The sequence below is a fragment of the Pollicipes pollicipes genome, unplaced genomic scaffold, assembly GCF_011947565.3.
Source record: "Pollicipes pollicipes isolate AB1234 unplaced genomic scaffold, Ppol_2.1 Scaffold_7261;HRSCAF=8764_pilon_pilon_pilon, whole genome shotgun sequence".
NCBI lineage: Eukaryota > Metazoa > Arthropoda > Thecostraca > Pollicipedomorpha > Pollicipedidae > Pollicipes > Pollicipes pollicipes.
Window position 1 is genome coordinate 29,580,159 of NW_023597054.1, and position 15,885 is coordinate 29,596,043.

The 15,885-nt window shown below is 46.4% G+C and overlaps 1 protein-coding gene across 3 annotated transcripts in view; it reads right to left on the bottom strand.

The window, feature by feature from the left end:
- LOC119112768 (spliceosome-associated protein CWC27 homolog) overlaps positions 1 to 14,928 on the bottom strand; it is a 19,121-nt gene extending 4,193 nt beyond the window's left edge. The window contains exons 1-7 of one of the 3 annotated variants that reach the window (XM_037237051.1): positions 14,885 to 14,901; positions 14,089 to 14,142; positions 13,409 to 13,479; positions 12,872 to 13,081; positions 12,301 to 12,498; positions 6,846 to 6,988; positions 246 to 434 (exon numbers count right to left, since the gene is read on the bottom strand). In XM_037237051.1, coding sequence (XP_037092946.1) covers positions 246 to 434; positions 6,846 to 6,988; positions 12,301 to 12,498; positions 12,872 to 13,081; positions 13,409 to 13,450 — 782 coding nt within the window. In that variant the 5' untranslated portion in view covers positions 13,451 to 13,479; positions 14,089 to 14,142; positions 14,885 to 14,901. Of the gene's footprint in view, positions 1 to 245; positions 435 to 6,845; positions 6,989 to 12,300; positions 12,499 to 12,871; positions 13,082 to 13,408; positions 13,480 to 14,088; positions 14,143 to 14,262; positions 14,851 to 14,884 lie in introns of those variants that run through there. The other 2 variants (XM_037237050.1, XM_037237049.1) reach the window with 2 other exon arrangements.
- Positions 14,929 to 15,885: the final 957 nt, after the last annotated feature.

The following is a 15,885-nucleotide window of genomic DNA, read 5'->3' on the forward strand; positions in this document are numbered from 1 at the left end:
AGAGAGGGAGGGGGAGAGAGAGAGAGAACGGGACGGGGAGGGAGAGCATGGGCGGGAGAAGAAAAGAAGAAAATAATTGTGTAGACATGTTTTAAAGAAAAGTACGGAGTACTAAGGGGCGAAATGAAATGAAAAAAGGCGGAGAGGACACGGCTGATCTGACTTACCACGGAACGCAAGGAGGATACGGAAAAAAGCTGGTAGAGCAAAGGGCTGGGAGAGGAAGGGGAAGCTGAGAGGCTTACCTGTCCTGTTCGTCGGCCGGACGCTTCGCTGTCTGCTGAGCATCTGGCACGGCGGGGGCCGAGCTGAGCTTGGGATCGTCAGTCAGGTCATGAGACGATTTGGACTTCCCCGAAAACTTCTTCGTCGCTTCGATCGTTTCATCTTCGTCCTCTTCTGCTTCATCACCGAATGATAGCAACTTAAAGTTCCTGGCAAGGCATGCGCCAGCAATTTGGTTCAGGGAGGCAGCTTCAGCGGAGGCATGCGAATAACGTCACAACACGAAGCTGAGAGAAAATTGATGACACACAAAATATACGAATTTCACACTTACATATAAATACATTGAATACTAAATATGGTATATATATATATATATATATATATATATATATATATATATATATATATATAATGTAATGTATAGCATGAGTGTTCCCAAAGATCCATTTTGGACCACATTCTTTTGATTACATACCTAAATGATTTGCTTAATTCTTTTCAACAACAAAAGTACTGTGGAGCTTCAACAGAACGTCGATGCGCTTTTGTTTCAACTTGCCTCCTGGTTTCGCGTCAATTTTCTTTCACTCAACGTATCAAAAACATTTACAGAGCATTAAATTACCCTTTCTTCTTAATTCTAAGTAAATGTACAACTTAGCAATTCTACCTGAAATACCCTGGTGTGCTGATTTAACAAAATTCTTGATTTACGCCCCACATATATCACATTAATGCATCTAATTAATACGTACTATGTATGCAATACGTCGTAAGTATATGTAATATGTATGTCATATGCAACTATGTAATATGAAACATGTAATACATAAGTTAATGTAATGTACACATGAAGTAGAGTCACATCTGCTCTACAACACCTGAATTCTTCCTTAGTTGAAATATTGCTACTTCATTTGGGGTTATTAATTATGCTTCTCAACTAGACAGGGTAGCAATCTTGCACAATGCACCTGCGCGTTTGATAAAAAAAGCTTTCCCTTCACAAAGCTTAGAGCCAATCTTTAAATGGTACACAATTTTGAAACCATGGAGATCGCTAAGCCACAAATGCTAATTATGATGCACAAATTTCTAACTCCACAGCTTCCTTCATAATTTCATTCAATATATAAGCTCTACAAACCACCCGAAATGCATGTGAAACAACTAAAACATTGGGACCATCCATTCCCAAATCCGTAGTTGTAGGTTATTTACAACATCCTTGCCTTGGCCGTAAGCAACGGAACAATAATATGATTTCATATTTCCCAAGTTAAGCTGACGTCTCTGAATCGTTAAGGTAAGTCATCCATAAGTCAGCCATCGTTAAGAACATTATCCGCAAGCATTTAAATCATTTTTCTCTAGAACGTGCCATTCTACCATGCTCTCCAAACACCAGTGGACTGAGCTGAAGCGTTTAGCCTGACAAAATAGTTTCCCAACTTTTTAGAACCAGCAGAAGACGCTATTAACGGCAATCAGCCTTTTAACCGCGACATGACTTATACGCAGTGTCTTGGGCTGCAGCACCACGGGGTAAAATACCATAACGAAAGTATTACTTCCACGCAGACGCAACCATTGCCAGATGCACCCAGGACACATACAAAGCAAACATCAAAAATACCATAACAAAAGTACTACTTCCACGCAGACGCACCCATTCCCAGATGCACTCAGGGCACATACAGAGCAAACATAAAAAATACCATAACAAAAGTACAACTTCCACGCAGACGCACCCATTGCCAAACTGCACCCAGGGCACATACAGAGCAAACATCAAAAATGCCATAACGAAAGTACAACTTCCACGCAGACGCAACCATTGCCAGATGCACCCAGGCCACATACAAAGCAACATCTTGCAGAATTGTAACAGCGTAAAGGGAAAACCCCTGTCAAAAGTAATCACACCAAGCTGATGGGAATGCACTGCACCACTAGAGTATTTGACTCAGTACGGATTTTCCAGTACGCCTGAACCAAAAGCCCAATCCCATTCCAACTTCGAGATGTTCCCTACACATTGATTTGTAGCATTCCCGCCAAAATATCAATTGTTGAAGCCCAGCACGTCATATTGACAGTGCTACCCGGCAGCGGGTACGCGGGGCTATCTGAGCTCAGACGCACTTGTGTTTAGTGTGGTCTAATACATCCTTTCAGTTCAGCAATATATCGTGCAGGGAATATGCAAATGACGGTGCAAGTGAAAAGCATCCGTCACACAAGTCGACGAGGCAATCACCTGGCCATTCCCTGAACTTATATTGTGAATGATTGCATTGTGTCAATTTTACAGTTCAAGTCTTGTATGGGGTCTAGCCTTTTGGTCTATGGGGTCTATTCAAGCCTTTCCTGAGTCTACACACCGAGTCGTCACAAGCTCAAACATGAAGGATGCCTGCCGATCAGTCGCCAGGTGTTATTAAGCAAGCACAGCCGAGGACGTCAGTGCCATCTTGTCCCGCAATAGGTGTGAGAGGAAACGGGGTCTTCACAGCCGTGCTACGTACTGCATGAGCCAACATAGTTTACTTCTTATGTGGAATCGGCTGAAGCAGTGATGACTCTTTTAGTCGCGGCAGCGCCCGCCGTCGCCTGACCATTTCTTGTACATCAGTGACTACGGCGGCTGTATGGTAATTGGCGACATCATCCCGGTCGGGAATCGAGCACGGCCTTCTATATCTAACCATCACCCGACGGGGCCATTTTTACACCCTCGCCCGACGACGGGCTGAGGGGTACGCGACAACACCCCTTACTAACTTTTGAATCAAGACAGGCAGAACATCGAGATAAAGACATCGTGTTGTTCGTTGCCTAGGCTTTCCAAATATTTGATTTTTGGCGTTCCAGGTCAAATAGGCAGCATTACTGGTCACGATAATGATCCTAAATGGGTTAAATCGGAATGAGAGAAAATGTTCTTGTCGACATAATTTCCAAATCCCCAAAAAAGGTGATTCTTTAAGCAGCAGCCAACAACAGATGTCCAGATTTTAAATCTAGGTCAGCTGAGTGATCTCCCACGTGACGGAAACACCGCCACAGCTGAAAGGTCAATTGGAGCGCATGCTAACTAGTCCCACTTAATGTAGCCTGGCATGCTGGATGAGATGGGGTGACCGGAAAACGACTGTCGCCGAGATCATTGGCTAAGCTGTCCAATTCTACTTGTTCTTCTTTTTGGTTCTTGTTTCTTTTCTTCTCGGAGGTAGTTTGTTTTTGGGGGAAAGGGATGTGATCCGCCACGTTACGACAAAATATACGATATTCGGTGCAATATGACTGGCTTTTTCAGATGGCGTACATTTCAAAAACCATGTGAAAGACCTGTGCCAGATCCAACGAGGTCATTAAGTGTTACAATGCACTCAAATGATCACCAAAATGAAGATGTTAAACAACGAAGAGCAAGGCTGAACAAGCGTACTCAAGCATTACGCACTGAATACAGCTTGCAACTGTTAACACAATTCATGGGTCATGAAAGAGCAGCATGCAGACAACAAAAGATTTAAAGTCATGACGTTGCTTGATTTTCAAAAGATCAGCGTGGTTTACACTCAAATGACCACAAGCAAAGCGAGTTGAAATATGGTCATTCACCATTCAGCACGTTTGATCAAACCCCCGGTGCAAACTATGCCTATCGGTACTTGCCTTTGTTGCATCTATCTAACCCAGCGTGACGTTGACCCAATAAATTTCATATAATTCGTCGCACAGTGATCACTAAAATGGCATTCATATGTTGGATCATAAGACTCGTTAATGCTGTTCAGTGCTGCTGCGAGGAGCATTTCATATGCCATAAAAGTGCTTTTGGACTTATTCCTCGTAAGATAAAAGCAAGGTGAAAGCTACATTTCACTTTTTCCATTCATTTAAAAGAAGCGTTGATATTTCGGCTACAAGCCTGTGTCTGAACAGTGCATGGGTGAGCATTGAACTCAGTGTCTGTGTAAGACCCATGTGATGGTTCAAATTCACTGCTCAACCATGTTATCGTGACCATGTTATTGCTTAACCACAGTAGCCTAGAATTGCTGGCCTTGGGTGTGAAGCAACGCCCCATGAGGAGGAATTTCTCACTCCTTTTCCTCCCATACTCAATGTGAATTTTTCACTCTCACCTGGTGCTGTCTAAAGACACATACTAAACCCATATTTCCCCTTCAGAGGTTTTAAGATGTCATCCAGGTCCGAGCTCACTTGAAATCACTAAGCATAAGCAAGGCTCCACAGAACCTGAGCACCTATGGCTATGCCCTACCTCACCTACAACTGAATCATGCCCATGAATGCACAGAGCGAGGGCACTAGGTACCTTTAAGCCCGAGAGCCCCAGCGACCCCAGCCTCTGGCATGGGTCAAATTGGGTTTGCTTACAAAATACATCAAAATCCCCACTGTGTGTCAGATACAACGTTTTCACGCATCCCGATTTTTTGGTCACACCACGCAAACACCACGCCAGGGCCCCGTCTGATCTGTCGTCAGCACGACTGACAGCTGGAATGCGTGACGTCACGCGTGCTAACGGAGCGCTCGATGTGTGGACTGACGGGAGAGTTTTTACAATTTTCCTTTCCCTTCTTTCTTTACCTTTTACTTAAGATCATACACTGACTGGCTTACCGTGCGACCGCGACACAATACCTATAAAGTGGTGTTTGGAAGTGTGGCCTCTGTCCCGGTATTGCCATCATCTATCCCATCCGTGCGTTGAGTACTTTTTCCCATTTCCACTTCATTTCAGTTTCTTACAGCTCATTTTAAGCGCTTACTCATCACGCTATGAATTTACTGAGAAACGCAACCACAGACCACACTAATCACTGTCACGCACCTTTTCGTTTCACTCTTGGCATTTCAATTCCCTCCTTATCTATCTTACCTTGTATTTCTCCCATAATTAGGGGGTAAGTACCCGCACCCCATCTAACGTACCCCCCCCCCCCCCCAAGGCAAGACCAGCCGAATCAAACTCCCACTTATTTGCCAGAGTGATTCGTTTATCTGGTAGCGCTTTCTCTCCACTGTCGACGGGCTGACAAAAAGTCCTGGCATCATCGTCAGCCGGCACGTGATGTCACAGCCAACGTGACCTTACGGTCACGTGACATGCCGTAAGGCGAATACTGGGTCGTCATTGGTGCTGACAAACGTGCTGACGACAGATCGAACGTGATCCTGGCCTTATCGTCAGCCGGAGCGTGACATCTTAGACCACGTGACCTTGTGGTCACGTGACGTGACGTCACTGGTGCTGAAAAACGTGCTGACAACAGACCAAACGCGGCCCAACAAAGCAAAGCCTCGTACAAACACCAGTTAAGCCTGGTAGAGATTTTTACTCCAGGCATTTCTTTCCCGACGAAACGAACCACTAAATTGCACCACCCGCGGAGCGTAAGAGTAAGAAATTCAAGCATTGCCTTTCTTTGCCTGGGTATCTGTTACCTGACTTTTATGTTCCAGCTTTTGTGAACTGAATCTTTCACTCCTGTACGGTCTTTTTGCGATGGAATTTTACACTCCCACCCAGGCTCAAAAGCAATTCTAGCCCATTACTCAACCAGCATTAGCAATGTCCTGTTGCAACAAAAGCTTGTGTCGAATTATCAATATATCTCTTTTTTGACCTTTTGACCTCTGATAATCTGAACCGGCGAACTCAAGGCACAATCAGGCCTGACATAACTGACGCTTAAATGACGACATTACATATGAAAAACAAGTAACACACCTAGTTCCCAACAGTTCAAAAGTGAACTGTTGGGAACAATTTGTTCAAAAGTGAACTGTTGGGAACTGTTGCTGATTTGGTGAGAAACCTGACTGAGATGACCTGTGCAAATGGGCCAAAGGTCACGACATGCTCGGACAAAGGGCTGCAAAGATGACAAAATGCCTACAAATGTTATGAATTCAGTTGGTAATTTTTCAGCATATCTTTAAAAATTACAATTCATTGAAACAAAACAACCGGAGGGGTTTTCGTTCAAAGGGGTCAACGAAAACACCCTGTCAGGCCACACCTTATTGGGCGAGGCTTAAATGTAAGTTTCTCCTGGCCGAGCAATTACACTACCTGCAATGAACTTATGTCTTAGAATCACTCACATATGTCAAGAATGATAAATAAAGACATCGAATAGTTGCGTCATATACAGTAAATTTGCAATAAAGGGCATTTATCCACCACTTACGCTAATCTTACAAGGGCTGTCAAACGCCCATCACTACGCATTAATGACAAGATGTGTACCATGAAGAAGATTCATGCTTGCGCAGGACTTTGTGCTGTTTAATTAAGGATGATCGATTTGCCCATAGCGATCATCAAACACAAAGCCCTAACGCAATGCATTATCCATAATTCTTGTGTACAGTGCAAAACCATCATTTTCTCGACGCCAGTCCAATGACAATTCTCATCTTCTGACGTCTAGAGCGTTACCTGACAATTTGTGGGATCGCTAGGCGGCCACGCCAATGGAGACGCGGGGAGCCTGGCCTACCCTACGCCACCAGGAGTACATCTGGAGTCGCTCCACTCTCTGACCATTATCAGCAGGCGACACTTCACTCACTTCGTAGCCGCCGACTTGCTCTTGGGTTTGGTCTCTTTCGGTTGACTGTCTGCCGCTGGGGCCGTGTGGCGCGGTATGACACCGAGCGGATCCAACAGCACCTCCGTCCGAAGGATTTTCTGTGGGTACTGCGGCCGCTCATCCTGAAAAAGCAGCCGCCGTCAAACGTGTCGCCTTTATGACGTAAGCTGGACCGGCTCCAAATTAAGTTGGTCACTGCCTGTCGTTACAAGAACCCAACTGCAAGTGATTCAATAGTGGCACTCAGCCCCATTCACTATTTACTTCACAAACAGCGTCACCAATTCAGGGGAAGCCGCAGGGGCAGGCTCTCGTCAGCGTCAACTGACCGGAAATTATGCGGTTTCAGCGGTACGGTTGGCCAGATGCGACCTTGACGGGGTTATACATTCGCAGCTGCCGGTTATACTGATAGTCTGTTTTGAGCAACCAGAAGTGTATTTTTCTTTGTTCAAGATCCACTCCGTACTATATGCAGGGAAACTGAATGCTAACTGTTCGAGCACGCAATGTCTTTACATCACATTTTCTGCCTCCCCGGATTCGCTTAATACGAACACACGTTCTAAAAAAATCCATAAGCTTAAAAACATGGATCGAAACTATGTCCGCGTCTCGAGGGCAAAGCCTCGCAGCGACAAAAGACCAACAAACTGGGAAGGAGGGGAGGAGGGGGGGGGGGGGGGGGGGCAACGAAAAATAGCACTGGCAGGTCACGCTAACGTGCGCGGCCAATGAGACGCAAGCGAGTGAGATCCCTAAATGCAACCATCGATTTGCCTGCTTTGGGCGTCTATAATGCCGGGTGTGCTGTCACCGTAATCAGAGCAGACCAAGACGTAAAACTCGCAGCACCGTGTACATGAATGCAGTCTACGTTACAGTAAGCGATCTCAATACTGCGCGCGCCGTAAGTGCCCCAGTAACCAACCTGCAAGCGACCAATGTCGAACAAAATCGTTGCATGGTAAAGAAGATGTAGTGTTCATGGTGACGGCAGCCATGATATTAATAGCATATTCCACTGTCCTGGTGGGTTTGTATATGGGGCAGGCTGGTAGCATGTCTGGAGTTACAGGTTTAAGTAGGGAGAACATCCTGGACCAACCACGCAATCCTCTGCTTTTGACGTCATCAGCATTTTTCGTGGCCCGAACCAATGTTTCGTTTTCCCCCGCACCATGCCAAATAAATTACATGGCAAGTGTGTAAAATGTGATCCTGCCGGAAACAGTTAAGAAGTTGTTAATTTTGGGCGCGCCGACCGCTGAGACCGTATTGCGCCCACGACATTATAATTTGGCCAAGAGGTGAGTGTATACAGGGAAATCCGATTCCTGCAAGGAATGAAAATAGTTGACCGGCATCAAGCAATTGCGAGTAATTACCAAGAATGTCGTTTAACGTGAGGGGAGTAGCATTTGGCCAAAGTAACACGAACGCTGCCGAGCGGCATACAGGCATAGTTTAACCACGTGGGGCATGGTGAAAAACGCAGGACTGGGTGGACATCGAGGTCTGTCACCAAATGACAACAAGTACCGGCGAGTTTTGTTAGGTGTGGCCAACACGCAACCTGCAGAGTGCAACTTCCTCTTGCCTCGCCTCGCAGAAAATGGAACAGCTTGAGCCAAATTCAGGTTTTATACATTTCGGCTGGTCATTCCCTTCATTATCCCAACACAGCTGCCACTTGCGTTGTAAGAATAGTAAGATGGCTGGATACAAATTTCGAGTTGGAAGAGGCAATGCGCATGAATATGGAGCATGTAATGCGCGTTCCACAGCTGAGTCGACAACCTCGTTTCCTAGGATACCAGCATGAGAAGGAATCCAACAAAGCATCCCTTTTTTCCAGTTCTGTCCAATATAATGAGATGCATAAGACATCCTGTAAAAGAGAACATGATGGACTGAAAGTTCTTAAGGCGAACAGGCCGCTTAAAGGACCTCTTAGAATGAGGGGCAAGGACTCATTCCCAACTTCAATGAAACCAGGCGCCTTGATAATAGCCACCGGTTCAGAGGTGAATACCGACGCGTGCCTCGGCAGTGTGAATGATCGAATAATGGGTCCATTCACAAACGCACAGCCGACACCCACTGAAAACTGCGCTGGAAAAGCTTATTTCACCTCTCTGCTTCAGTACAAAATGAAATCAGAAGAGCGCAACAGCTTGGGACTTGCTGCTTCCATCATGAGCCATGTATTGATGTCTGCAAAAAGAAATCCTGCACCCACCAGACTTGGATGTCCAATAGCAAGCAGTCCGTGTTGCCACCTAAGTATACGACAAATCACGTATGGAAATGTGAAAAATAAAGTGCGTCAATGTTGAGTGGAATCGTCTTCGAACAACGCCGGCAAATGAGAAACGAGTGGCAGAGTCGCGCTGGTCTGTAAATTGGCAAACCTCTCACTTACTACGCCTTAGGAAAAACAACTCAAAATTGAACATAGTTAACCCACCATTAACGACGAACTCACATTAATTGCTACGGATGCAAAGAACGGTGATAAAAACGGCGCACCCAAACTTCTACCACAGACGGCCACCTACTCACGCTCCACCAGTGTCATAGCAATGCAAATAGGAGAGTGACTCGCAATGCAGCGTCGGAAACGTCTCAACTATTCAGTGACTCGCGCCCACCTCCCACCTCAGGTTGGAGGTTGAACATAGTAAAACTTTCCAATTGAGTTAAATGATTCGCCTCTTCGTGGCTGACTTGTCAAGGTCAAAAATATTCCGCTTGCGCTCATGTCTTGAACAGATTTGTGAACATTTCGAGGGAAGCTGCATAGAGATGGGCATCACGATTATGAAGGAGGACTTATTTTTACTTGTCCAGAACCGCCCTGTAGTTGGATTTCTCGCCGATTGGTATCCGGAGTACAAAAATATAAAGGCAGCTGGGGATTAAAAAGACGTTAAATTTGTCATTTAAGGGCATGCAAGTAAAGCTGGTAATTCAAGCTTCACAAAAATATCCTTTTAAGCCGAAAAACTTTGCCATAAATACCAAAAGGAAAACTGTTCACAGATAGCCATTTCGCTCCGGCAAAGGCACCACAAGACCATAGTTACATAAGCCGATTAATTTGGCTTCGCGAATTAAGGAAATGATGTATTAGACAAACACATCAATGAAGTGAAACATAACTTATCACAAATCGCAATGATATCGGTTAAGCCGCACCAAAATCCATTAACACATTGTATTACCCACCGGAGACAGCGGAGTGACTGACTCCGACCTCTTTTGGCCGGCCTGGGCGGGTCTGTCAGACACTGTACTAGCGCTATCTCGGTAAATCGGTTGAGAGTGCTGCCTGTTTCTATTCTTCGGGTGGGACGTGCCGGGCCTCGTGTGTTTCCTGGGAGTTGCAAGGTGGAGTGGCATAAGGTTTTGTCGCTTTTAAAGTTAGTCACCAGGTGGAGCGTGAGTAGCGTGATCGTGGTGGAGTGTGAGTAGCGTGGTCGTCGTGATCGTGGTGGAGTGAGATCGTGGTAGAGTGTGAGCAGCGTGATCGTGGTGGAGTGGGATCGTGGTAGAGTGTGAGCAGCGTGGACGTTTTGATCGTGGTGAAGCGTGATCGTGGTCGAGCGTGAGTAGCGTGATCGTGGTAGAGTGTGAGTAGCGTGATCGTTTTGATCGTGGTGAAGCGTGATCGTGGTGGAGTGTGAGTAGCGTGATCGTGGTAGGGTGTGAGTAGCGTGGTCGTGGGGTCGTGGTGGCGTGTCGTGTGGTCGTGGGTGTGGTGTAGCGTGATCGTGGTGGTCGTGGTGTAGCGTGATCGTGGTGGAGTGTGAGTAGTGATAGTGGTGTGTCGTGGTGGTGGTGTAGCGTGATCGTGGTGGTCGTGGTGTAGCGTGATCGTGGTGGTCGTGGTGTAGCGTGATCGTGGTGGAGTGTGAGTAGCGTGATCGTAGTGGAGGTGAGTAGCGTGATCGTGGTGGAGTGTGAGTAGCGTGATCGTGGTGGTCGTGTGGTAGCGTGATCGTGGTGGTCGTGGTGTAGTAGCGTGATCGTGGTGGAGTGTGAGTAGCGTGATCGTGGTGGTCGGGTGTAGCGTGATCGTGGTGGTCGTGGTGTGTAGCGTGATCGTGGTGGAGTGTGAGTAGCGTGATCGTGGTGGAGTGGGATCGTGGTAGAGTGTGAGCAGCGTGGACGTTTTGTCGTGGTGAAGCGTGATCGTGGTGGAGTGGGAGTAGCGTGATCGTGGTAGAGTGTGAGTAGCGTGTCGTGGTGGTCGTGGTGTAGCGGTGATCGTGGTGGATCGTGTGTAGCGTGATCGTGGTGGTCGTGGTGTAGCGTGATCGTGGTGGTCGGTGGTGTAGCGTGATCGTGGTGGATTGTGGAGTATCGGTGATCGTGGTGGTCGTGGTGTAGCGTGATCGTGGTGGTCGTGGTGTAGCGTGATCGTGGTGGAGTGTGAGTGGGTGGCCGTCTATGGCACACTCATTGGCATTCTTTTGTGCTCCATTTTCCCTGGTCGGCTCCAAACATATTTTGCGAAACCACACACCCTCACCAAGCGACATGTTGGTAACTTTGGAAGAATCACATAAGATGCTTGCTATTTACAGCAAGACTTCGGGAGAAAAAGACTTGCCTAAATCCACGGCATGATGAGCTCTTTCACTGATTGCCCATCTTTTATATGCACACCATATATACGCACATGAGTTTCATGCTATATCATCTGAGACTGTGTTGTTTAAGCAAGTTGTGTTCAGCACTTATGTTTGCTTTCATTTGAAGTGCTTTTGCATGAATTGCCGTACATGAAAAATGGCATGTCTGCTAAGTACCACCAACTGTATTGTAATCTCCCAAAGATAACCTAAATAAAAGTGTAATGACTGACAGCACCTGGAGAATTTTGTACTTCACTTTGGAAAATTTGTACTCCACTACCAGCCAATCTTTTTTTTAGAATTTCCAACACTGTAATGCATGATGTGTACGATCATTGGAAGTTGTCAAATGTGCAACTGATGCCAAAATGTCATTGCAACGTGGGCATGCTGTCATCAAGTTGCGTTGCATAATCTAGGTTGTCATGCAACTGCGGTCGAAATATAATTCAAATAGTAATAAAAGGGGCACAGATTGAGACACCCAAACACTGGTGCCAGCTGGATGGGTGGCTGGGAGGGTGGAAAGGGCTTTGTGGCTCAGTAAACATAGCATGTACATGTCCGGATACAACATGCTACATGTCATACTGCACACTGTATGATCAACGTGAGACACCTGGAGGTCGCTAATTTAGGAGGTAAGGGTGTGAGGTAACTTAAGTCCACAGCACTCACAGCGACTTAATCAAATTAAGCAAGCGAGCAACGTTGAGCAGGCAAATGTAACAGTTACCACAAGTTCCTAAAAAAGGGATAGAACCCAGTCCCCTTATGCCATAGCGCCTCACCTCGATCATTCCTTCCTCAAGCTTAAGCATGTTGTAGAGGGTGTTGCCAGTAACCTTGCCAAAGATGGTGTGCTTGTTTTGCAGCTCGGGTGTGGGCGCCAGGGTGAAGAAGAACTGCGAGCCGTTGTCGTCGCGACCGGCGTTCGCCATGGCCAGCAGACCCCGCCGGGAGAAGCGCAGTCGCGAGTGGAACTCGTCCTAAGGGCAGGCCCGCGTTAACAAGCGCCTGACGACATGACAACAACGGTCCTGCAAAAGGACACGCACCAACACGGCAGCCTCTGCAACATGTGAAACCGATTTTCGGTTATGTCTGTTTTGGATTAATCTCGATTTTAAATCTCGATTTTGGATTACATCTCTTGAAAAGGCTCTGCTTTCCAAACTTTCCTTCAGATTGTATGGCTAATGCATTCTGAGGATTCCACAATGTTTTGGCCGGCTCCTTTAGCTTTGGGCGCTCCGTGCAAAAAGGATCGCACCAACGTCCCTACCGTCAAGACCCCCACGCAGGAGCGGGTGTCAGACCCTGCACCGGGTGCGGTCGCGGAAGGGCAGCCGGCGTTCTCACCTTGAACGTAGCGCCGTAGATAGACTCGCCGCCCTCGCCGGTGCCAGTCGGGTCTCCGCCCTGGGCGATGAACCCGCGCACCACGCGGTGGAACGTCGTGCCATTGTAGTAGCCCTCCATGCACAACTGCATAAAGTTGCGACATGCTTTGGGCGTCTCTTTGCACCAGAGCTCCACATCAATGTCACCGACAGTCGTTTCTAGAAGCACCTGAGGACAACCCAAAGCTCACCTTATTGGAGCTCAGTCTTACTGTGGTCACAATACCGCTCTATCGTCTAACAACAAACTTGATGGGCTTGCTGGGGATGGCCAGCCAGGCCACGATTCTTCAGATTAATTTAACTTGCAGGCTTTGACTTATGATTCTCAGCAAGCATGTTATGTAGAACAATGTATCCTCTGAACCATTAACAATGTATCCATGGACACTCTCATCTATATTATGTTGAACAATAGGACATGATCATCTAACTACTGTCAAACATGGCACATGCATCCGGTTTACTACTCAGCAGGTGCTGCATATCACTATACCTTCCCATTGGTGGGTGGCTCTTGAATATAAATATTACTCATTGTGATCCTCTATTCCATGAAGCAAGATTCTGGAAGAGTAACACAGAAAACTGAGAATGAAAAAGTGCAGAGAATTCCCCACAGGAAACATTACAAAAAACTTGTATTGGTGTTGAGTGTATCCAAATACTGCAACACCAGGTGACATTATTTTGATTTGACATTACACTTGACATTGACACAACACCAGTATTTAAATTGGGAGTCACCCAATGACAGAAGTAGTGTACTTTAACCATATTGCATTAAGAAATGCCATCATTTTTGTGTAACATACCAGCAACCCATGTGCTGAATGAAACAATTCTGGAGAAACAGTCATCAGTACACTGACACCCAGAAATATAAATACCATTAGCAGTGAGCAGGCAAAGACAATCACTTTGTTCTCCTAGGGAAAGCAAAACACTGCCACACACTCTGTCTCAGTGCTTCAGACACATATGCTTCAGCTATTGTACCTAACTTGGCAAAGGACCAGAGAAGAATTTTGGCAGATATCACCAATCTTTACCAAAAATCCTCTCATCCTCTCATCCTAAATAACATAGCCTGCATTGACATGCCTACTCACACTTGGTAAAGGATACATAAGGAAATATATACAAATAAGACTGCCCCAATCAACAAGTGCTTACCATCTTCCCCTAAATGATTTAAACGTACTGATTCCTTAAAGATGTCGTCTAAGCCTGTTAATGGGGTATTTTTTGGATCAGATGGCATACTTAACAATGCTTGCGGCATTAACTTTATAACTACCACCCAGCTGCAAAACTGCATGTAAACAACTTTTTCCTGGTGTTACTGACCTGAAGTGAAGTGACTGCCATTAAAGTGAAGGCACAAGCTCTAATCAACTAAGCTCAAGTTGGCAGCTTGGAAATTGGCCTTTGCAGATGACAAATGAGCATCACTGCTGGCCTAGATGATGGCTGTGATACAGCTACAGATGCCTTAAAAGTAAGGCTTTTCTGGGCAATCACTATGTCACTAATGCTTCAAATGTGAAAATTATGGGCAATAGTATTGTAAAATTGATACAAAACACTTGCAATAAGCAGGAAAATACTGATCAGGAACAGGCTAGGCCACAACCTTTGTTTAACTTTTTAAATGTAGACATGTGCACCTGACCAATTCAGTTATTTTTTTGCATGGGCATCACACAGGAGTCACTCCAGTCTCCTACCACCAATGCCTTTTTATGGCTTCAATTTACATCATTCACCAAGGCAGGAAAGCAGGGCTCCGTAACTAATCTTACACAAAAACTGGCTTATCCTTTAAATAAGTCCTGTGACCACTTTAAAGAGGGAAGAATGAAAAAACACACATATGCAAGTTTGCTCTGATATTCTAGGCAAGACGGGAAATAGGTCAACATGAACTTTAATTCAATATCATAATTTATTGCATATATGTGGGAAAAACCCGTAGCAGAAGCCCGGTTATACAGGGCGCCGGGCCGTAACCTCTGCCCAGCATCGTTCGCACGTACCACGGCGCTAAGTGAGTTCTCATTAAAATGCCACTGCAGCGGCATTTCTGAAACAAATAGGGTCTGTCAAATGCGGAGTTACTAAATTAAATAGGTAAAAGCCGTTGCTATTCACGCGGTGACAAAATTTGTGACAATTTGCAACATGTATATCTATGAAATGCAGGAACATCGTGTAATATCTACCAGGGTGTAGCTTCCCTTGCAGTTAGGAGGGGGGGGGGGGGGGCATTCTCTCGGCGTGGACCCGAGCCCCTTCTTCAACTATGAGGGCCAAGAACGGAGGCCAAATTCAGGCAGAAACCCGTTTGTTGGGTATTTTGGGATTGGCTACGTCATTTGTTTACGGTTCTCAATGAAGATGGTGACGCTGGGCTGATGTCGGCTCGACGTCAACCCGATATCAGCCGATGTAGGCTTGCTGCCGGATATGCTCGCATACGCTGGGGTATAGCGGAGGTCCAGCCGACGTTTAGCCGATGTCCATCCGACGTATTTTCCGACGTCCAGCAGACGTCCAGCCAACACACACGTCCGGCCGATATCTGCCCGCTGTCGTCTCGATGTTCACCCGCTCTCAAGCCGACGTTCACCCGTCTTTCAATGGCTGGGGGGGGGGGGGGGGGGGATCTCTCACCCGCACATAATTAGTCTCATATGACGCTCTACACAATGACGGGAGCCGACTTCATTTGATTCAGGTTCAGTTGGTCGTATCAAACACACCAAATCAATTAAAAGGAATCCTGCCACACGAAAGCGCAATGCACGGAACGGAAATGATATTGCATAACGCACACCCACGGATACACAAGGCACGCGACGTAAACACTTCCAGGAGACACATTCTCTGTGCGCCAGGCTGTCTGAGGAATACAGCGACCCTTCTCCAATGGCGCACCGGAACGGGCTAAACGCCTCCCGGCCGCCAGCC